The sequence below is a fragment of the Labrus bergylta genome, chromosome 4, assembly GCF_963930695.1.
Source record: "Labrus bergylta chromosome 4, fLabBer1.1, whole genome shotgun sequence".
NCBI classification, from domain to species: Eukaryota; Metazoa; Chordata; class Actinopteri; order Labriformes; family Labridae; genus Labrus; species Labrus bergylta.
In genome coordinates this window covers 11,791,545-11,813,981 of record NC_089198.1, presented here as the reverse complement: position 1 = coordinate 11,813,981, position 22,437 = coordinate 11,791,545, and the positions used below count along the sequence as shown (strand labels likewise).

At 41.4% G+C, this 22,437-nt stretch overlaps 2 protein-coding genes across 5 annotated transcripts in view; one reads left to right on the top strand and one right to left on the bottom strand.

The window, feature by feature from the left end:
* The first annotated feature begins 46 nt into the window (after positions 1–46).
* LOC109997603 (neurofilament medium polypeptide-like) lies at positions 47–20,658 on the top strand. 4 transcript variants are annotated; one of them, XM_020652138.2, is made up of 7 exons: positions 47–124; positions 10,853–11,839; positions 13,396–13,610; positions 13,985–14,194; positions 14,934–15,496; positions 15,964–16,055; positions 17,724–20,658. In XM_020652138.2, the coding sequence occupies exons 2-7, from the start codon at positions 10,979–10,981 to the stop codon at positions 17,814–17,816; spliced, it is 2,034 nt and encodes a 677-aa protein (XP_020507794.2). In that variant the 5' UTR covers positions 47–124; positions 10,853–10,978; the 3' UTR covers positions 17,817–20,658. The 4 variants fall into 4 exon arrangements, with proteins under 4 accessions (XP_020507794.2, XP_065809802.1, XP_065809803.1 ...); XM_065953730.1 differs by lacking the exon at positions 47–124 and adding an exon at positions 4,275–4,622 and having other exon boundaries at positions 17,684–17,797; XM_065953731.1 differs by lacking the exons at positions 47–124; positions 17,724–20,658 and adding exons at positions 4,275–4,622; positions 16,644–16,780.
* LOC109997592 (palmdelphin-like) overlaps positions 20,634–22,437 on the bottom strand; it is a 15,522-nt gene continuing 13,718 nt past the window's right edge. The window contains exon 10 of the mRNA XM_065953735.1: positions 20,634–21,870. Within this exon, the coding sequence (XP_065809807.1) occupies positions 21,824–21,870 (47 nt within the window). The 3' untranslated portion in view covers positions 20,634–21,823. The remainder of the gene's footprint in view (positions 21,871–22,437) is intronic.

The following is a 22,437-nucleotide window of genomic DNA, read 5'->3' as shown; positions in this document are numbered from 1 at the left end:
GGGGGGGGGATATAAAGGGTAAAGACAGGGATAATATGAGGCAGAGGAGAACAGCTGGGCTTCAGAGACGGAGCGGTTTGTTTCTCCAGTCGATACATCGCTCCTCTAACCTCTGGATCAGCAGGTAAGGCTCACCTGTCATCATGCTCTCACCTGTCCTCGTGTTCTTACCTGTCCTCAAGTCGCCTCGGCTGATGTCCTTGTGCCCTCATGTCCTCTGAGTTCTCTGCTAAGTGCTCTCTTACAGTGATACAGTGATGATAGAAGACTGTTTTAGTCCTGTTTTTCTGTTAAAGCAGAGGTTTGTTCCTCTGTGTTCTTCCGAGTTTTGAACCATGGATGAAGAATAAGATGATCTGCTGTGTGTTTGGTGTGAAGTCAGGTCGTTATCTGGTCTGAATGTGTGAATCTGTCTTCATCATACTGAAGTCTGACAGCTCGTACTTACATTTTACAGACTTTTCAATATTTCTCCCAGTGGACGTTGACATGCAGCTGCACTCAGTCTTTATAGTTCACATGTCACATGTCACATCACATGTTTGGTCTTTGTATTGATAATCTTCAGTATTTCAATCTAAGGCTCTGCTCATTTATCTGACAGTCTAAAAACATATCCTGTTATTCTGAAAACAGATTCTGAAAAATGTCCCATTGATCAGTTTAACTTCCAGTGATTTGTGTGTGTGTGGGTGTGTGTGTGTGTGTGTGTGTGTGTGGGTGTGTGTGTGTGTGTGTGTGTGTGTGTGTGTGTGTGTGTGTGTGTGTGTGTGTGTGTGTGTGTGTGTGTGTGTGTTTGTGCATGTGAATTGTAGCCGGGTGTTTCAGCACCATGGACAGAGCTAACAGTCATTGAGGGCCTGATTCACTAAGAATGGATTGCGGCCAATAATAACTCCACACGTTCTGCCTCATTAGCTCCCTCTATCTGCTCCCTCTCAAGCTCTAATTCACAAATGATATAGCTCTTATGATATGCCTGCACAAACATGTCCAGCAGTTTGCTGGTGTTTTGTGTTTTGTGTCTGAATATGGAGAGACGTTACCTTTTCTCTGCATGGAGCTGCACTCTCATGCTGATAGAGCTTCTGTCCACATAAAGATGATGAGTTGGAGGAGGGGAGGGGAAACTTTTCTAACTTGATTGTGAGGGCATTTCTAAGTCATAGACAGGTGGAATTGTTTTCCTGATCACTGGACAGTTTGAGCACGACATCACTTAGAAATACTGCGGCGCAGTTACCACCAACTCTCAGCAGAATGTTTTGTTTTATTGTAACGGTGTGTGGCTGTTTGTGAATTTGATCATTTTTACCATGAGGCTGATTTGCATTGAAAGGGAGCAAATCTTCCACTTATAACTGTAAAATAGATCACTTGACTACTCACAAACAGAGACACTATGTGTTTATGGACCGAACAGTTCTGGTGACGTTTTGAAGAGGATCTATCTACTAGGGGAGTTTCCTGAGAACTACACACCATGGGGACATTTTTTCCTGGTGATGGATGATATGAACTTTAAAGTGACGTAAGACAGCCAAGAGTTGCTATAGCAACATCACTTACGCAACATAACTGAAAATATGGAGGATGCCGTGGTGGGAGCTGTGTGTTTGTTGTGTGTGATTGGGTTTATTATGAACATAACTGAGTTTGAAAGCGTTGTTGTTACTTTTGTCTGTGTCTTTTTCCCATTTTTAATGATTTGAAGAGCCTTTTAAAATAGTGACTGTTTTTTACGGAGGGATTTTAAAATGTCTGTTGGCGGTATTTGATTGGCTCCAGTGTTCGATCAATGACGTATGGACCAATCACTGTGTACTTACGTCCCTCTTGTGCTTGTAGAGCACCTACTCTGAAACAAGAGCTTAAAAAAGGTCAAAGCAAACACAATGTCTGATCAGAAAGTGTTTGATCCTTCTTTGGAGTTAAGTGCAGTGCTTTTTGGAGAATCTGAGTTAGATCTTTACAAATATTTACCATGCAGTGTGAAGACAAAAGAAACGGTTACCTGAGGGATTTGGAGAGAAATGGTTATATGACGTATTGTTAAAGAAACATTTTACAGACATATATTCAAATCAAGCACGATAATGTCACTGAATGTTATCTTGAAGCAAACTTATCAAGCACTCATTGATGTTAGGTTACAGGAGGTTACTGCCTCTCGCTCTTCAAGTTGTCAGATTTAAAAACTCCCCGGAGGAACTCAGACTTTGCGAATGATTTGTGATTGAGGAGAAGTGGAGAATGAACTGCATTTTCTTTTGTAAAGTCCTTTTTTATGATGAGTTAAGAAAACCTTTGATTAATGAAATGTATGTTCTGCTCTGATGACGACAGGGTAGAACAGTTGGGTACTTTCAGTGTTTACAAGTCGGTCACTTTTGTCTCAACAGAAACATTACAATGGTTTATTCTCTCAGTGTTTCTATTGTTTAGTGTCTACTTTGGGTTTCTGCTCTCTTTGCATCGATGACGGTGTATTGTGAGAATATGCTGGGTATACTGTTTATGCATGACAAAATAATACAATTAAATCAAATCAATCAAAAATCTCTCCCTGGAAAAATAAACTATGAGAGAAAATAACAATTAAACACCGAAAACATGTAAAGAAAAAAGCAAAAAGGTTCCTTCTCTGATCTGTGAACCAATCTGTGCCAATGCTCCATCCAACTTGTCAATGATGTGTGTGCTCATGTGTGTGTGTGTGTCTGCGCACACACACAGTTTCATCTCTCTCTGACCTTGTCTGTCATCAGCTGAAGACTAAAGCATGTAATGATTCTCAGTGTTGAAAAAGAAAACCCTCTGCATGCATCATTCATGTTATTATTTTAAATCTTTATCATCTATACATAAAGCAGGATTACAGGTAACTACGTTATTAAAGGTGTGATCCAGTCAGTGACCTCTGATCGGAAATCACAGTGAGGAAGGTTGAAAATCGTCAGTCATATTTTTATCCAAGAGAGAGAGAGAGAGAGAGAGAGAGAGAGAGCACTGTGTAAGTTACACATAAACGTTGGTAACTTCTGGAAAAGCAGGAGAAGCTGGAAAGGAGCGATCAGTAGCTGAATAGATGCAAACAGACCTGGTGGCAGTGGATGAAATTTCTGACAACCATGCTTATAATAACAGCATGGTTTATTTCAATATTAACACAGCAATATTTTTACAGTGCACTCTTTTTTACAGCAGTGAGTGTGCTCCATGTGAGACCCTCTGAGCATGCACCAGGCTTCATATTGACCTGTCTGAAACCTGCACACCCAGGGCGATGAGGGAGAGCACGAACACTGATACATCGATATTCACTGAAAGCATGCCAAATTAAAACCGGGATAGATATTGACCCGGTTGTTCCTGGACTCAGCTGGATTCATTTGGAAAAGAAGGAGGAGCTGGAGACGAGTGAGGGGAACCCCCGATCCTCCCCAGCTCCTCCTTCTTGTCAAAACGTTTTGTTAATTACAAACAATAAATCACCAAATATTGGGTGTCTATGGCTTCTATTGTTGTTGCTGTGAAACTGGTATTCCCACCATTTGATTTCTAATAGAATAATATATTTTCTACAGCTGGTCAAGTGGAAGAACCCTCCACTGCTGAAGACTTTTTGAATAAGAGTAGTTCTGCATTAACAAAGTAAACAGTTTAAATATTAATCAGACACTCTAAAGACCCCATGCATTAACAGAACCAGGATCCATAAAACTCCTCAGAGAAACCACAGCACTGCTTCTGATATGCGATGAGTCAGGGAAGATCTTTAGGATTGTTTTGTGACAACACGCTTAAACATAAAAATGTTTAAAGGACAATTCTTCAATTTCTAAACCTGAACTCTTTTTTTTTTTCTTCTTATACAAACGTTGGGTTCAGTAGATGTGACAGGTGAAAAATAACTTTAAACCCTGTATTCTATTTTGCAGTCTGCTGATGAACCTCACCTTTTCCCCTTACTGATTTAGACCCAGAACATGTAAAGAGTGTCCGAAGTGTAAAGTTTGCTTCTTATTTTAGCCTGCATTAAAAAAGTTGTAAGATTGAAATAATAATTCTAGAGAAACAAACTTCATGTTCTGGTTGCGCAGAGTTGTGACGTCACCAATAATGTATCGGATTAGACCATGATTTACTGAAGCAAGTCGTGTCCCTGCTGGACTAGCCCACTTGTTAGATAGATAGGCTATCTATAACAGTGTTGGGGGGGGGGGGGGGGGGTCCGAGTGCAGCACGCCCTGCAGAGAGAGAGAGAGTGAGAGAAAGAGAGAGAGAGAGAGAGAGAGAGAGAATACTGTCAATATGATTTATCTCTTCCGCTCTGTTTCACGAACATCAGAACAGATCAGGTCGATATATATTCTGTTTCCTCTCTCTCATCTCTCTCTCTCCGCCACGCACACACATACACACACATACACACACATCCACACACACACACACACACATTTTCACGCGCCGCAGCGGCATCCTGTATGCGTCCATCCTCGCGCCAGCGGGTGGCCGCCTGGCTGCTCGCGCTGCCGTTGGGAAGGCAAGGTGGAGAGGAATGCGCGCGCCGCGGCCGGCTGGAGATGATCTCGTTCTGGCTGCTGTGCTGGAAGCTGCTGGTAGGTTTAAAAAAAAAAACAAAAAAAAACCGCATCACAGAGCTCATTGTGCTCCGGCTGCAGATTATAGGGGACGTGTTTGGCGGCCGTCCTGCAGCCTGTGCGCGAGGTGTGCATGCGCGCGAGGCTTAATCTTATATAGCTCGAGCTACCATCAAATAGCGAGTGTCTTGGCTTCTGTATGAGCGCTTATCTGTCACGATTCTGGTGCTTCGCCCGGTGTGAGGGCGTGCGTTATGTAAGAGGGTGGCTCAGCACTCCTCTGACAGAATAGAAAGGAACGGGATCATTAGAAGTGATGAGAACAGATCCGAGCAGGGACCGTGTAGAACTGCTCTCTGACTGAACAACACTGCTTCGCTCCATCCCATCCGTCATCCTCTATAAAACACACGAGGCCTAAAGCTGATCAGTAATCCTCACACACACACCCCCACACACACACAAACCCACACACACACACACACACACTCAGAGATGATGATGATGATGACGCTGTCTCCAGATGTTTGAGTTGAGGGTAATCAGAGATTCCACACTAAGTGTACTGGCTTCAGAGTTCTGATGTCATGACAGCAGAATTGAAACTTTGATAGCCTGATAGTGAATCAAACAGTATTGATGCCATGGCAACAAAAATACAAGCTATTTTGACACCTACCGGTTCATTTATTGTTTTATATTCCCGAATAACAGGTGAACTCCTATGCACAATTTAGACAACGCGCAGGGCGTTTTGTTGAAATATGACTGGCGATTTGTTGATTTGTAGATCCGTAGTTTTTTTTTACCTGTACTCCTTTTTTAAAGCTTCAGTACTGTTTGACACATATTGCGTCATTTTTAAAACACGTGGTGGAATCAAAAAGTTTTGAAAATGTCGACCATCTTGGTTCACATCCAGGCAGGCAGTGATCGGACGCTGGGATTAGAGCCGAGAGCTGAAAATCCTCCCCCAGATGCTTTGACCTCTCTCTCGACAAATTGAAGATTTATCTTTGGAGAAAAATGATTGGAGGACTGCAGACGTTATGAACACTCAGTAAATCTCCTCATTCAGCCTCGGTCATGACTGTAGCAGAGGGTTTTATCTTGTGCAGCGCACTCAGAGTCAGGACGTAGGTCGCCATGAAGAAGGGATAAAACAATCTTTATAACCAGACACAGATGACGCATCACCTTCTTTAGAAACACAGGAATTGTTGGTCTGCTTCTGCCTCAGTGTGACGTTTGTGTTTGCTTAGATCTCAAATCATTTTTGTCTTACACATGATGACACAAACAAACTGATTAAGGCAGCGTTGCAACAACAACCTCTGTGTCCTGTGAGTTCATGTTCCTGTTTTTATGAACGTAGTCTGGTGTGTTTGTAAAGAGGTATGTAACATCTGTTTGTGGTTAAATAAAATCATATTCCTCTTTAACAAAAAGGTCTGTCTCTGTAGGATCCTTTCTGTAATGTAGTCACACACTTAAGATAACAATCTGAGCCTGTCGGTGGACACACTTTGTTCCATCAAGGATTACCATGAAATCCCACTGGGGCGGCTGCCAACTCAGTTGGTAGAGTTGATCGGGGGTTCGATCCTCCAGCCACATGATCGATGTGTCCTTGGGCAAGACACTTAACCCCAAGTTGCACCTGCTGCTTCATCCGTTTGCGTTTGAATGGATGAGTTACTTCTTATGGTCATTTTACACAGCAGCCTCTGCCGTCAGTGTGTGAATGTGTAGGTGTGACCTGCGGTATAAAAGCACAAAGCTTTGAGTATAGTCAGAAAAGAGCTCAAGTGCTTTTACCTTCAGAATGTTTTTCTCTGACAAATGCTTTAAACGTTCTTCCTTTTGGGATGATTTCCATTCTGTTCAGCACCATGTGTAGCTCTTTTCGTACCATCTGTTTTCACCATGTGGAGTTTCTAATCCTGCTATCTTAGTTAAGATCTCATCCTGCGGTAACGTTGATAGTTGTGAAGTACAGACACACAGCCCATGAGTCTCTCCTCTGGTCACTTGTCGTCTGTCAATGAGGAGTCTTTTATCATCAAACCAGCACTCCACAAACTGTGTTCACTTAGCAGTATACCATGCATGATTATGACCTCATGACAATGAAAAGATTGTCAACAAAAAGTGGCACAGCCAGTTCCGTATGTGTCGCTAGGTATCCGGTATTATCAAAGTATGACCCACCCTAACTGCTCCTCTGAACGGACCAATGAAGGCAACGGGTATCAGTCAATTAGAGACAGAGTAGGGTTGCTCACTCCTTTGCCCTTCAAGGAAAAACATTGCAGCTTACTTTTGAATAATGCATCAGAGGGGATTTAGAAGTGGGTATACACAACGGAGACTGCTCTCAGTCATTATAACAACTGAGTTTCAGGTGGTATTAATATCAAAGTAATGAAAATGTGAACACCCGAGAGCATTGTGATGATTTAATGACTGGACTTTATGACTAAAGTTTGTCTCGGTGAAGAGTGATTCAAGAGGAACACAATCATTGCACGGACCGACATGAAACAGTTCATTCTTTACGAAGGCTCTGTTTAAAAAAAATGCATCATTCAGTTTCCACCTGGAGGCTGTAAAAGCTGTCGGTTCAGGTGTGTCTGGTGTTCTGGCAGCTTTCAGGTGTCCTGTTGACACGAGTACTATGGTGTGCAGCGAGGAATCACTGATCCAATCCCTACCTGAACCGTCTGAAGTCTGCTCAGGCTGACAGGCAGTCTGCAGGCCTGTCAGGTCAAGTTTACTTCTGACTGTTTCAGGTTAGAGATCATAACACTGAGATATCTACAAGTTCAAATGTTTATAGTTTAGTTATCATCATCATCATCATCATCATCATCATCATCCCTGTTATCATACTGTATTTATTACAGAATCATTGTACATGTCAGTGAGAGTTGTTTCAGTGTGCCGGTGACTTCACTGAGAGAGGAGCAACTTTAGCACGCCCACCTCTGCATCTAGACTCTGTGTTACCATAGCAACACCTCCAGCCTGTCACCAGCACATGCCCGAAACCACAGACCATAATAATCTGCAAACCCACTCACAGCCAACGCATCGTCGCCACGGCAACCATCTGAAGGCTCCTCAACATTTATAGAAACATTTTGTGTGTGTGTGTGTGTGAGAGTGTGTGTGTGTGTTGTGTGTGTGTGTGTGTGTGTGTGTGTGTGTGTGTGTGTGTGTGTGTGAGTGTGTGTGTGTGTGTGTGTGTGTGTGTTGCATTACCTGTTTTAGTGTTGAAGCTGTGTCTCTATAAACTCGTGACAAACCCGATGTGTTTCTAAATGAATTAGAGTAGATGTTTCCTGAGTATTACAAATGCATCATCATTAGAGGAGTACAACCTGGAGTTTAATGGGAACAAAAATAAATTCTGTTATATAAATAGATCCAGATGAGAAGTGAGTGATGATTAAAAAAAAAAAAAAACAAGCTGTCCGTGTGCAGCCTGCAGTGTTTCTGACTTTGTAGGTCATCTTCAGCCCGGTCATTCTGAAGCTGCATAAATGAATATAGGAATATATTAGTTAGATCAACATGACATAGAGTGGCAGCAGAGCAGCTTCAGAGACACACTGACCCTCCCTGGAGCTACTACCAGCAGAGCAAGCAGGCTGTGTGCACTATTTGCGGGGGGGACAACAAAGGGGACATTTTCTCAAGAGCAATTCCTGAGGGGGGATATCAAAGCTGCCATCAAAAGTACTAAAGTACTGTTTAGTTGGGTGCACTGGTAGCCTAGTGCGCATGCATGCGTGTGAAGGCCGTAGTCCTCCAAGTGGGCGCCCCAGGACCTGTGGCTCATTTCCCGCATGTCATTCCCAACTCTCTCTCTCCCCGTTTTCTGACTCTATCCACTGTCCTATCTCTAAAATAAAGGCATTACAAGACAAAAAAGAAACCTTTCAAAAACAGAAGTAGTGTTTAGCCAGAAAAGTGAAACAAACTGATTTTGAATCTAAACAGAGGAAGCAAAACAGTGAACTATTCCAAGGCACATAAAGAGAACATACAAACGTGTGTTGGTGATGTTGAGACCTACTGATATAGAAACCGTATAAACGGTAATACAAGACCATCTAAACTGACCCGATATCAACATTTACAGACAACGTTCAGGAATTTAGTTTCAACAAGTGAAAAAAATATATTTAAGAAATACAATCAAGCAAAAATCAAGAATGTCTGACAATGTCTCGTAGATGAGACCGTTACTTTTCTGATGTATGCTGGTATTTGATTTAGAATTGTCAAAGGGATGCTTTATACATTGCTTTTACACACACTTCAAAATGTGCACCTCAACTCAGAGATCAATAATAAATAACGTCATCATTGTCTGTGATAACTAATATTATCCTGAAGCCATTTTTACTAAACAATTCATGATAATAAGTAAATAAAAAACGTTTTAATTGTTTTTTAAATGAAACGTATTTTACACCAAAACTTATTTATGTGTGCTTACAGACGATGGTGTCGCGTGTGTCAGTGTCATTAGGAAAAACTAACACAACTCTGTTGAAAATGCTTTAATCTTTGTTTGCATTTATTTTGGTTAAAATGTCAGAGAGCTGTCAAACATCACTTTCCACTCACTAAAGCTTTGCACCGCAATGCATGATGGAATATATTGATTGGTTAAAGACAATCAGTTTTACACTACTTTTCATAATGTATTGTGGGATACAATGAGTGCATTATCTCGGGTATGATCATGCTTACTCAGAATTCAGACAGTACTACAAAATGGCATATCCACTGTAGAGTGCACTATGTAGTGTGTGTGATTTGGGACTCAGCCGGGGACACATTTCACAGTCAGCACGTTTTCATGTTAAATGAAGTGGAGCTACACCCTTCACTTTGATTGCTGTCATCCCTCTCCCCTGTATCTTGCTTGACTCACTCCTGCTTGATTACTCCTTGTGTATTAAGTGTCAGGGTGCATTGGGATTGCCCCTCCTATCCCCTTTCACTATCCTCTTTCCCTTAACCCCAGAGAAAACATCATGAGGTTAAGGAAAGATGTTAGGAGAATTCAAATAGAATTCCTTTAGGGAAAGGCGGCCACGTTTTTCTGAGAATCCGACCACATTTTCACTAAATATGCGACGGCGGAGGTTAATGAGTGGGTCAGTGGGTCTGCCGTGGTAAAACTACACTTTTCCGAAAAAGGACTACTAAAACCGCAACTAAAAAAACTTTCCCATGTGCCATTTTACCAGTGAAATAATCCTAATCACCACGAGGTATAAAAAAAAAGGCATATACATAAAAGGCATATAGGCTACGAGTAACAAAAGTGAAACCATCACCTTCCTGTCCACTCATAAATCAACATCAAAATAAGTATGATTGTATGAAATGAATTGTTATGACTCGCTTTAAAAGTTGCGGCCGAAAGGAATTGTGGGACGGCATTATCTCATGTCCTTTCGTAAAGGATGGTCCAGTGTATCCTATGCTACAAGAGGTTATAAAGGAAGCATTGACCCACCTTTCCTTAGCTTTTAGAGAATTCAAATGACTCTTACCATGGATAGAGATGCTTCTTCGTCATTTCACTCAGTTTGGAACCATCCTAAGCAAAAGAGACAATTCGAACGCACCCTCTGTGTTTCTTCTGTCCTGTGTCAGTTCGTTACATCTACTCTGCCTTTGTTTTAGTATGCAAACTGCACCCTTACTCTAACCCAAGTGTACAGAGACACTGTTTGCTCTGCAGCACAGTTAGGGGAACATTTAACCCTTTGTGTGTTTTGTGAATTAGACATAGTGTCTTTGTGACTCAAGTTTAGAGGTTGCAAAAGCCACGCAGTACTTCTGTGAACCTTCATTTGCTGTTCAGAAAAAAAAAACAATAAATGAAAAGTTCAGAGAGATATTTAAAAAAATAAAGATTTACGTAACACGACCAATCCATACAACACAGCACACACTTAAAGTACAGGTGTCATGGTCCCTGACCTATGACACCTGTCATAAACACACACCCACACACACCCCCCCCCCCCCCCCCCACACACACACACACACACACACACACACACACAAACTGTCCCACACTCACACATTTACAGCCGAAATAATTGAACAGTTTCAAATCCACTTTAATAGAACATAAGGTTTCCACAGACGTCTGGTCAGAAAGAATCTAAATAAAAACATGAATCAGCTCTTAATTCAGTGTTTGTTTGTGTCAACAGAGAGCCACAACTGGTTTAAGGAGGACACCTGAGCTGACAGACGGTAACCACGACGACAGTAGCTCAGGTGACATTAACCCTGTCAACGACCCCACCACTGCAGAACAGCCAACAGATCCAGATACCATGGAGATCAGCTCGTCACCGCCGCTGACTGATCTGGAGAGCTGGCACAGCCAGGAAGCACAGGAACTCCATTACCCAGAGGGCCACAGGGGGCAGCAGCCAAACGGAGACGAGCAGGAGACCGAAGAGGCTGCAGAGGGAGAAGAGGGAGAAGAGGGAGAAGACGGAAAAGACGAGTGTGACTATCTCGTTTTTGATTCAGAGAAGAGGGGAGCAGAGACAAAAGAAGGGGAGGAGACAGGAAAGGAGGGAGGAGACAGGGAAGGAGGGGAAGAGACAGAGAGAGGAGGGAGCGAGGGAGGACATGAAAGAGGAGGCGATAAGGGAGAAGAGGAGAAAGAGAGAGAAGAAGAAGAAGATGAGGGAAGAGGAGAAGCAGAGGGAGGAGATGGGTTGAAATCTGAGAGTGACGTTTTAGAGGGAGAAGAAGAAGGAGAAATAAAAGAAGGAGAGATGGAGGAGAAAGATGGAGAGAAGACTAAAGAAGAGGACGGGCTGAGAGGAGAGACAGACGGAGAGACGAAGGAGCTCCTCCTCCTCTCTGACCTCCTCTTGTGTCCTGCTCCATCAGAGCACACTGAGGAGAACAGAGACGACCTGAGCGATTGTCTGCAGGCCGAACTCGCCATCGTCTACTCAGACAGTGACACAGGGGATGACCACTGGGCAGGCTCCTCCCCCTGTGATGTCAGCAACCTGGGAGAAGCGGGAGAAAGCAGGGAGGAGGACGGAGGAGGGCAGGAAGTAGAGACTGGAGCAGGGGAGCAGAGGAAGGAGGAGTCGATGAGGAGCGCAAGGGATCTGTTCCTAAGGTCTCCCTCCTGCAGCTCCACAACAAGCTCCTCCGACCCCGACAGGAGGGTAAGACCCCGCCCAGCTTTCTGTTTCATGTTCACCTCGGAGGTCTCTCAGGTGTTTCAGCTAAACTAAACATCACTGATCCTCGATGCCCAGACAAGTGACACAACAAATCATTTTACAACAAAACATTGACCTCTGCACACCTGTCCTATACCTGCGCTGAGTTGATGAATCAACTTTATTTAAACAAACAAAAAGTTCATTTAAATAAGCACTGACAGACGTGACATAAATAGGGTAGGGTTAGCTGTCTCCTGTTTTAAGAACAGTTTAAAATATTCTACCAGACTGAAAAAGTTTTTTTTTTTTAATTATTATTATGAGCGTCTAGAAGAGCAGTGATTAGTCTGTTAGGGCCTAAGGCAAAAATTCCCAGGGTGCCTTCTAGAGCTGGGTATTGTCTACAACCTCCCAATTCATTTAGATTTAAATTCTTTGGGTCACGAATTGATTCAATATCGATTCGATTCGATATTGATTAATATGCTTCCATATTGATTTAATGATACATACAGATGACAGGAATACCCAGATAATGCATCCCAGTTCCTTCTGATATTTTTTAAATAATTATGTGTGCATTGTTTGTATAGGTTTAGTACAAACTGACTCAAAATGTATTTTATCGTTGAATCATTCTTTAAAAAACAAATAATAAAACATGAAAGTACAGTATGAACTTAAATGCACAATTGTGCCTGACCTGAATTCACAGCACCCACAGTGCCCCCAGTAGAGAGGGGCTTCATTACAACGAAAAAAAAATCGATCTCAGGATTTCCCTGAATCGATATTGAAGTGGGAAAACAATAATTGCAATGCATTGATGAATCGATATTTTTAACCAGACCAGTGCCTACCAACCAGCATCATCATGTTACAAATAATCTTACTTCAAAAAATAGCGCAGTATAACCTTTTTATTATTTCTGATGCTCACATTTGTTTTATTTTTAAATATAAAAAAGTTAAACGTTAAAAAAAAAACTAATTCCATTATCTGCTCCACTTACTCTCCGCTTTCTTTTTCCACTCCTTAACAGATATTTCCTCTTCCTTTCATTGACAATCTTTGGTTTTCCCTGGAATAATGCGATGTTTTCTTTGGTGATGTTATGAACACAGAGAAAATGGAGTTTGGTTTACTGATGGATCTGAAAGGATGAATCGTGACTCTTGGTCCCATCAGTTTTGATAGTTATGCAGTTCTTTATTAGAGGTTAAAGTTTTAAGAAGGAAACAGACACACTCCTTATTGTGTGAACATGTTCAGCAAGCTTTGAGTTTGAAATACTAACGAGAACTAATCAGATTCTTCAACCAGAACTCATCATGTCATCTGAATTCATTATCTCTTATTAACGGCTGTCTGTCTTGACTGGTCACACTAACTCTCATATTTACAACACAGCTGTTCAAGCAAACAAGGAAGGAAAATAAATTCATACATCACCACTCACAAGCAAAAAGGTTATTTGTGTTAATACTGTAAATCTCCCTCTTACCTCTTATCAGTCTGTAACACCTGAGTTAATCCTGATCCTGGTCTGTGGCAGGTCCCTGTAGACTTCTGCGTCCTCCAGGAGACCCTCAGTGAGAATGTCTCCACAGAGCATGTCGACTTTCTGTTGGCCCGCCGCCAGTGGAAGAAGATGGAGGAGGAGGTCAAAGGTCAACCCACGCCCAAACCAGGACTCAGATCTCCGGGGAGTTTCCAGGGGACCCACTCCTCCCTGTACCCGCCGACCCGCAGCCCCCGCCTCAAACACAGGTAACCACCTGCTGATGAGAAGCTCTGGAATTAAGGTCATGGGCCCTGCCAACCCAAAAAAAAGAAGAAGCTGTCACTGGCGAATTCGATTCCTTAGTTGCAGCCTAAAATGTACTTCTCTACAACATAACGCGAAAACAGTCGTTCCATAATTTATTTATATCTACCTGTGAGATTGATATTTAATATGTGAGATGAACAAATAACTAACTAACTCTACATGCCATGAAAAGACAGAATATTACTTTCTGATTGGAGCACATGTTAGCCCAAAATAAAAGAGTAATTAAAAAGAAACATCTTGTACCCTTTTTTTAAGTTTCAGTTTTCAGTATGTCTTATCTAAAGCCAGGTTTCTTTCTTTCCTTTCAAAGAGAGATCCATTATCCCATGCCCAGAGAGCCCCCCCTGTCCTCCACCCTGTCCCCCAGCTCAGAGGACTCAGGTCTGGATGACTCCTCGTACCGCAGCCCCCTGGAGGAGCCAGAGACCGCCGTGGAGCGAGAGATCCGACGGACTTTGGAGAGAGAGGAAAGACACCGCAGGGAGAGGGGGATAATCGCTCACGGCCTGAATATATCCAGGTAACAGAAATAGGTCTAGTTTTCCAGACTAGGTAGAGTAAAGATGACTAAAATAGTAAGGGGAAATCTGTTCTAAATCTGACTGTAAGCTGCCCTTGTGCACCGGATGTTCTCTGCTAGGGCCCCTCACTGCGCACAGACACACTGGTTATGCTGACGATTTAGCCAGGACCTTAGGCAGGAATGCTGGGTTAGGTGCAGGGTCTATGCTGGACCAGTCTTGCAAAACACTGCAGCAGTCACCATGATCAACCAGTGCCTTTAGCTTACAGTATTTATACGTTTGGCAGAAGAAATTACTAGCAGGGTTGCAGCTTGAAGAAGAGCCATTTAAGTCCACATTCCCATGGGACTCAGAGGGGGGATACTGTAGACACTAAATCCAGGTCCCAAAATGGGACTGAAGGTCTACTGTAGTTCTGTGCATCTTAAGCCACTGGACACTTTCAAAGCATCTATGAAGTCTGAGGGAAAGCCTTCTATAGTCAGCGCATATTCATCACTTGTAATAAGTATTCTAGCCATTATAATTTTCATTTTAGATCTCTTTAAACAGAGTTATGTACACACTGATCTTTAAGCCTCTTCATAGGAAAGAACGAGCACATGGTGTTCACATTAAATCAAAAACTTTTGGTTTTCATTTTAAAAAATTTTTTAACCTTGTGATAAATGAAAGTCTGATGTTGCCCTTGTTTCTGATTTTTCCATTGTCCTTTTCTTCTTGTTCTGCGGTCAGACCCACAACCCTGCAGACAGGACGATCTCCACCCAGACCTCCAGCTTGTCGTACCCCTACCTTGTCCATCTCCCCCTCCCCCTCCTGCTCCTCTTCCCTCCCACGGTCCGCCTACCATGAGATGACAGCCAATAATGTCATCATCCTGGAGCCAGACTCGTCTAGTCCTGCCTCCAGGACCCGCCTACTCACCACTGCGATTGGCGGCCTCTCTGATTGGCCTATGAGCCACGATGCCGTGTCCTCTGCCAATGTCATCGTTGTGGAAACATCCAATCTCATCATTCGCAGCGCCTCTGAGTTCTGCCTAAGCTCTGCCCCCGTGCCCATTGAAAAACAGGAGAGCACGTTCACATCCAATCCGTTCTTTAAGCTGCGCTCACTGAGCAGCCAGTCGCTGGTGGAGCAGGAGATCCGCATGGTAAGGCAGAGGGAGGAGGAGTGGAGGAGGCAGAGGGAGGAGATGTGGAGGAGGAGGAGGGAGGCAGAGTGGAGCAAGGGAAGGGAGCGGTATGACACGGTGCTGGTGTCTCCAGGCCTCAACGATAACATTAGCTATAAGGGTACGTACAGTCAAGACCACAAACATACCAGAAAAGTTAGTTCAATTATAAAAGTAAACCAAATAAATCAATAAGCAGGGTGTTTTATTCACTGCTGTAACTTTTCTCCTCTTCACCACAACCAAAATATTAACTTTGTGGATTTCTGTTAGAGTGTTTAATACAGATTGACTTTATTAGTTAGAGTCATTATTCAACAGTTTGCAGATGATGTTGTGTTTTACCTTCTCAATCCACTGAACAGCATACAATTCAATACTGAATAGAGTTAGTGCATGGGGAAAATATTGTTTCTTTAAGGTTATGTGTCAATTACCTTTTTTTTTTTGACACTGATGGTGTTTTTTGTTATCAGGATGCTACGCCCCAAAAAAACGCTTAACTGCATGGGTGCTGCCAGCGAAACAAAAACATGTGATTGGACATGAAAATAATTAAAATGTAAAATTTGTATTTTCTTTTTTCAGTTCCAGAGGTTCCAGACAGATGTGTCTCCTCCCCTTCTTCCCCCTCTAGGACTCGTAAAATGGAACGATCCAGTTCTTCTTGTGACCAAAAGGTGAACACACACACACACACATACACACACATACACACACACACACACACACACACACACACACACACACACACACACACACACACACACACACACACACACACACAACAAATCAACGGAAATAGTCTACAATATAAAACTTGAATTATAAATGTGTTCACAAAAAGTTTACTACAGATACAGAGCAATGCCACCTTTCATTTGAAAGCTGAAATAAATTTGGTCAGTGTTTGCACTACTTTGGTCTCCACCAGATCTTCAGATAAAATGTTATTAGCTGCTAAGAGCTAAAAAATCGAAGAGAAAGTATAAATATTGATAAATTGAGCTTTAACCTCATAGAGTGAACTGTCTATATATAATCTGTCTTTACAGTAACATTCATCTAAAGATTGAATATCTCTCATTGATGTTGTATAATAAATGTAAACTGTAACACAGCAGCTTACTGTTTTAACTCTGTTCATGAACACACACAGCATATCGATCATATTTTATCTTAACTATCTTTGGTCATTGATTTCTTCCTTTGCTCATTCATTCATTTGTTGCTGTTAATAATTGTGAACTTTCTAATTTGTTAATCAGTTGGACTGATTAATTTTATTATTCAATAGTTCACAATTTAACAAATATTTGGAACACTTTTTTTCATCAAGTCATCACTCATGTATTCATCCATTCGAACTGTCCCATCCTCTCTCTAATTCTTTATTAACCTTTACGTCATCCATCCGCTCGTCCATCTGTTCGTCCATCCATCCAAACTATCCTATCGTCTACATTTCTTCATCCATCATCCAACAATTCTCAATTCATCCATCCATCCTTCCATTAATCCATCCATCCAAACTGTCCTACTGCATCATTTCTTCATCTATCCATCCAACCATTCTCCATCCATCCATCCATCCATTCAAACTGTCCAATCGTCTCTACATTTCTTCATCTATCCATCCAACCATTCTCCATCCATCCATCCATCCATCCATTCAAACTGTCCAATCGTCTCTACATTTCTTCATCTATCCATCCAACCATTCTCCATCCATCCATCCATCCATCCATTCAACTGTCCAAACGTCTCTACATTTCTTCATCTATCCATCCAACCACTCTCCATCCATCCATCCATCCATCCATTCAAACTGTCCAATCGTCTCTACATTTCTTCATCTATCCATCCAACCACTCTCCATCCATCCATCCATCCATTCAACTGTCCAAACGTCTCTACATTTCTTCATCTATCCATCCAACCATTCTCCATCCATCCATCCATTCAAACTGTCCAATCGTCTCTACATTTCTTCATCTATCCATCCAACCATTCTCCATCCGTCTTTCATCCATTATCCATTCATTCATCCATCCATCCATCATCAATACACACTTTCCCACCCTCTCTTCAATTATCCATCCATCCATCCATCCATCCATCCATTCAAACTGTCCAATCGTCTCTACATTTCTTCATCTATCCATCCAACCACTCTCCATCCATCTTTCATCCATTATCCATCCATCCATCATCATTTTAAACTGTCCAACCCTCTCCTCAATTATCCATCCATCCATCCAACAATCCATCCCTCCTAATATCCATCCATCATCCATTTTGACTCCAGTGGTTCAGCTGAATCTCGCCCTCCTCCTTCCCCCCTCCAGTTCCCCTCCTCCCTCTCCTCAGTGCCGCGGCGACAGAACACGATGGCACAGCGATGGGAAGCCTCCCTGTTAGCCAACCAGAAGAAGGAGTGATCATGGATGGCGCTCAGCTGTCAGCCCTGTAACGCCAAAGTTACCCGTCGTGTATCGCAGTGTTGGTTCTGTGTTCAGAACGATGGGTCAGATGATCATCAGTCTGTTTTTTGGTGGATGATATGATGAGTTGATGATGTTTTAATGACAGAAACAGTCAGACTGGTTTCTGAAAACAGACTGTACAACAAAATGTCAACCTGGAGAAAGTTCTCTTCATATTTAGTAACTTGGACTCCTCCAGCCCACCAGCTGCGTCACTTATAGAGTATAGAATTGCACTGGAAATAATACAGCTGTTTCTGACATGTGGCCTATATTTTCTATTTGATCTAAACTTGTAGAAGCACATGTTAAAACCTGCTGTATCCTCCTTTAATATTTCATATTTGCTGCACCTTTATTTCTACATGTGAATGAATTATGATACCACTGTTTGTGATAGTTATGGATTTGTATGAACTGACTGAATGTGGTGATTTTCAAACCTTTACTGGGCAGACACGGAGTTAATGTGAGTTATTTATTAGGTACTAACATACGGCGGCAGACAAGGGGAAAATGGTCCAAACTCTTCACTTCCTCATACCCCTCACTTTCTCCTATCAACCATTAACAGTTACATTGAGCGCCCCCTACAAGCCTGGAGCACGTCTCTTGAGTTTTTCTAATCAGCATCGTTACTGACTTCTGCGTTGTGTTTTTTTCTGTATTTGCAGCGTGATTTCCCAAATATAAGTCATGAGTGTTTGCCTTTGACAGCCACCGTAGCAAGTGCACACGGCATCATTTTTAAATAATGTAGCTATGCATAGCAGAAACTAGAAAAGGCGAACATTTATTATATTAAGTTTAATACATGATTTATATCCTTAATGTTCCGACCCAGACTTTCAAATTCACTGCTTTAGAGGAACATAAAACTGATCTGATGAACAGAAGAGTTTGGGAGTACCAGGTTTAAGTGTTAGCCATTTTAACTATTCTACTAGCAGCAGAGGAGGTTTGTTAAGCGAGACAGAGATTTGGGGCCTGTTTCAGAAAGAAGGCTCAACAAACCTTCAGTCCAACCCTGAGCTCTGAGTTGATTTACACTCAGGTGGGAAAGACTGACTTGATGGTTTAAGAACAGCTGATATAAGTCTGTTCAATCAAAAACAATTGCAATTGATGTTAGTTTTTGGCTGGACTTGGCTCACTTTTATTTTCTTTCTGGGTACTAGGGGTCCGAACACACTTTTAAAATGAGGGTCTATGTTTCTGTGTTTCTTTGACAGCTCGTGTTTTGCAGCTGATTGTTTGAGCTTCAGCAGCGTGAGCATGCTGTGTAACTTTCAGACAGATGTTTTATTTTTAGGATTGATTTAACCTGACCAAACTCTGCCTACCTGAGACTCTGCAGTCTAACCAGACGTTTGAATCTAAAGAAAAGATTTTTACATATTTTTATGTCCTGCCTTGATTCCTACAGAGATGTACTGTATCGTATTTTTGCTGCATATATTTATGAATCCAGCGTATAAATCCTCAAAGCTTTTTATCCTTAAAAGAAGGATTATTTTAAAGTGGAAGTGAGCCATGTTTTTTTAAAGGGATGTGTTTGCTGAGTGTGCATGTTTATACTGATGTGTGTTATTATGACCCATCCTCCGCTAACTTGAGTTCACTTTCTTGAGTCCAGCTCACTCGTTGTTTTAGATGATGGACTCTACATGTTCTGTGCAGTGAACAAGAGTTCAAGTCAAATTAGAAAATGGAGGAGGATATTTTTGAAAACGGGTGAGTGAAAGACTGCAGCAGCACTTTAAAATCTCTTTATTTTGATTTTACTTTCATGAATGTGTAAATATACTCGCTCTCATCTAATCACCCTGTGAGAAACGAAGAACGAAAAAATGTCGTTATTCTGTGAAAGTAAAGCTGAAAATCAAATGCAACACTCACCAGTCTGTTTTTAAGTTCTCATGAAACCAGATTTTACAAACACTGATATGATTCTAGTCAAATCAAACAATGTCAATACCTGTTTGATACCATGGCAACAAAAATAGAAGTCCTAATGCAAGTTCATTTGTTGTATTTAATTATTAAAAATGGCAGACAAACTCCTGTCGTATTAAATAGATAAGCCAAGTATTTCACCTCTCTATTTTTAATTTGCAACAAAGTGCTGTCAGAGACATAAACATAACTTTTTAATCTTTTTTAAACACATGACTCCAGAAACGTCAGACTTTTGCTCCCTCTCTCTCTCTCTCTCTCTCTCGTCTGGCGGCAGCTTTGGGTTTGTCTGTCTGATACTGTTCGTCTTTAGATATCGCAGCAAAAAAAGGAGAAGTCCTAGGTTTCAAATAAAATTGTTCATTTTAAATGTAAAAAAAATTGCAGGTACATTTCTGCAAACACTGCCAATGTATTTGTGTGTTTTAGGACAGTGATATTTATTTCTCTAGCGGCATCTTTTTGGTTTAAAATGTGGCTGAAGAGGTGCAGGTTATTTTCTGAAGATTTGGTTCTTTTCAGTAACATTAACCATTAAAATAACAGGGATTCTATCATTTTACTGAAGTATGAACATTACTGACAACCGTGGTCTGTGTTAAATAAAGTGAAATAATCATTTCTTACACTATTCTGAGTTTACATTCACACAAAAACCAAGCAGAAGTTAAATCCTTCTGTCTTTATAGCGTTTGGTTTCTTGTACCAAAAATGTGTTTTCATGTGATTTTCCAGATTTTTGCTGTTTGAGGAATTAAGTCTTTTTTAAAAGAGCTAACAGTGAATTATGAAATACATCAAACTAGTTTGATGAAGTAGATAAAGGTAATTTCTTCGAACACAGATAAAAAAAAAAACACTCAGTCACAGCAGAAGCTCTTCTGACAGTTCAAATAAATTAAAACAACACAAAGAAGCTGAAAGCGTCGCCTCCTGTTTAACGTGCATTCACAGGACCGCTGAAATCAAACACTGATGTCTATGCTGACTCTTAACTTTTGAAGAACTTCACTTGATTCATCTGGATCATATAATCAAACGCTGGAGGGCATGTTTGAGCACATCTTTACAAAGAACTGTTTTGAATGTGAACAAAGTGTTTGAGTTTGTAAAAAGGAACTGTATGAGATTCTGACTTTAGTGAATGGACATTGAGAAAACAGTGAAACACGATGTCATGATGTGTGTCTGTATGATATTATACACCGCTGTACCCTCACTGCTTTATGATACACACCTGGTTTCACTCCTGTGTTCTCACTTTTATCTCACTTTATTACACCACACATGACTCTTAGTGTAAGAAGAAACTACACTTGAGATGTGTTCTCTGCAGGTGTGTTCGTGACCATATTACTCTGGATACAATAACACAACACTGCCTGAATTGTCTGTATATGGTAATCTTATTTTACTCTTTCTGCTCATTTATCCTGCTTCTGTTTGATCTTAGTTTGTTGGCCTTGAGTTTGATCATGTATTATTGCCAAATGAAAGGTGTCCTGATGAGCTCTTTAATAAAGTGTGAGACTCCTGAAACATGCTCTGTGTGTTTCCTTTCCTTTGTGGATATTTCACACTGATGTTATTTAAAGCTTTAGTTTGGTTATCAACAGGTGAATCAGAGGCAGCATGAGAGGAGTTTAGTTTTCGGTGATTCTACTGACGACAAGGTGAGTCTGTTTAGGGCAGCGTGGAGGTCCACCTGAACCTCTGTACAGATACATAGTGATCTGTTGTAATGTTACAATAATCTGTTTTAAGGGAGACTACGGTAGAGGTGGGTCTAGTCTAATCTGAAATGCTGACTCACATCCTTTTCTAAAGCAGGTAAAGACACAGGGCTGAATCTAATCTTGAGTGCTGAAATACTCTTCTAGCTCATCACAGCTTTAGTTTAAAGTCAGAGGATCAGTAACAGGTTTGAACGGATGAAAGTGATGTATAAGGGCAGCAGAGAGGAAGATGATGATGATGAAGAATTGATGTGTGTGGTCAGTCAGGGATTACAGCAGGAGACCTCGGTCCATTCTCTTTACCTGCAAACACGCACCTATATCACACACACACACACATAAACACACACAATGAGTTCAGTGACAGTTCAAACTAACAGAGTGAAATCTAAGATGATTTGTGGACGGTCATTTGACTGATTCACATCATGCAGGATTACACAGGTGTCACACAAACACACACAGTGTTATGATAAGGGTTAAGCAGCAGACACACACACAGAGCTGTTAATATGAATCAGTATCAAAGGTTTATTAGTGTCATTGTTACACGTCACCTCACATTATGAACACAGTCTGTATGAGCAGGACAAACTTACAATAGTATAAAAAGCTCATTCAAATAAAAACAAAGACAAAACATTTGATTAGAGTTCAGACCAGCACACAACAAACATTTTTTTACCTTCCAATTCACACCTGCTCTGCTAATTGAAATAATACCATGCTAATTTAAACAAGAATGCTGCCTATTTGTCCGCTGACTCGTCACTCGACACTGGTCTTTAAAAGTGTGAGACAGTAATAGGAGTTTATCTGCAAGTTTTGAACATTGAAAACATTGAGGATTTCACATTTAGTTTGGTGACAAATGGTTATCAATA

Excerpts from the sequence above, each read along its gene's own strand:
- LOC109997603 (XM_065953729.1), top strand. The coding sequence starts at position 4,488 with ATGCGTCCATCCTCGCGCCAGCGGGTGGCCGCCTGGCTGCTCGCGCTG. Across the intron at positions 13,611-13,984 it reads AGCCCCCGCCTCAAACACAG|AGAGATCCATTATCCCATGC; the intron begins GTAACCACCTGC and ends TTCCTTTCAAAG. Across the intron at positions 16,056-17,723 it reads GTTCTTCTTGTGACCAAAAG|TTCCCCTCCTCCCTCTCCTC; the intron begins GTGAACACACAC and ends TCCCCCCTCCAG.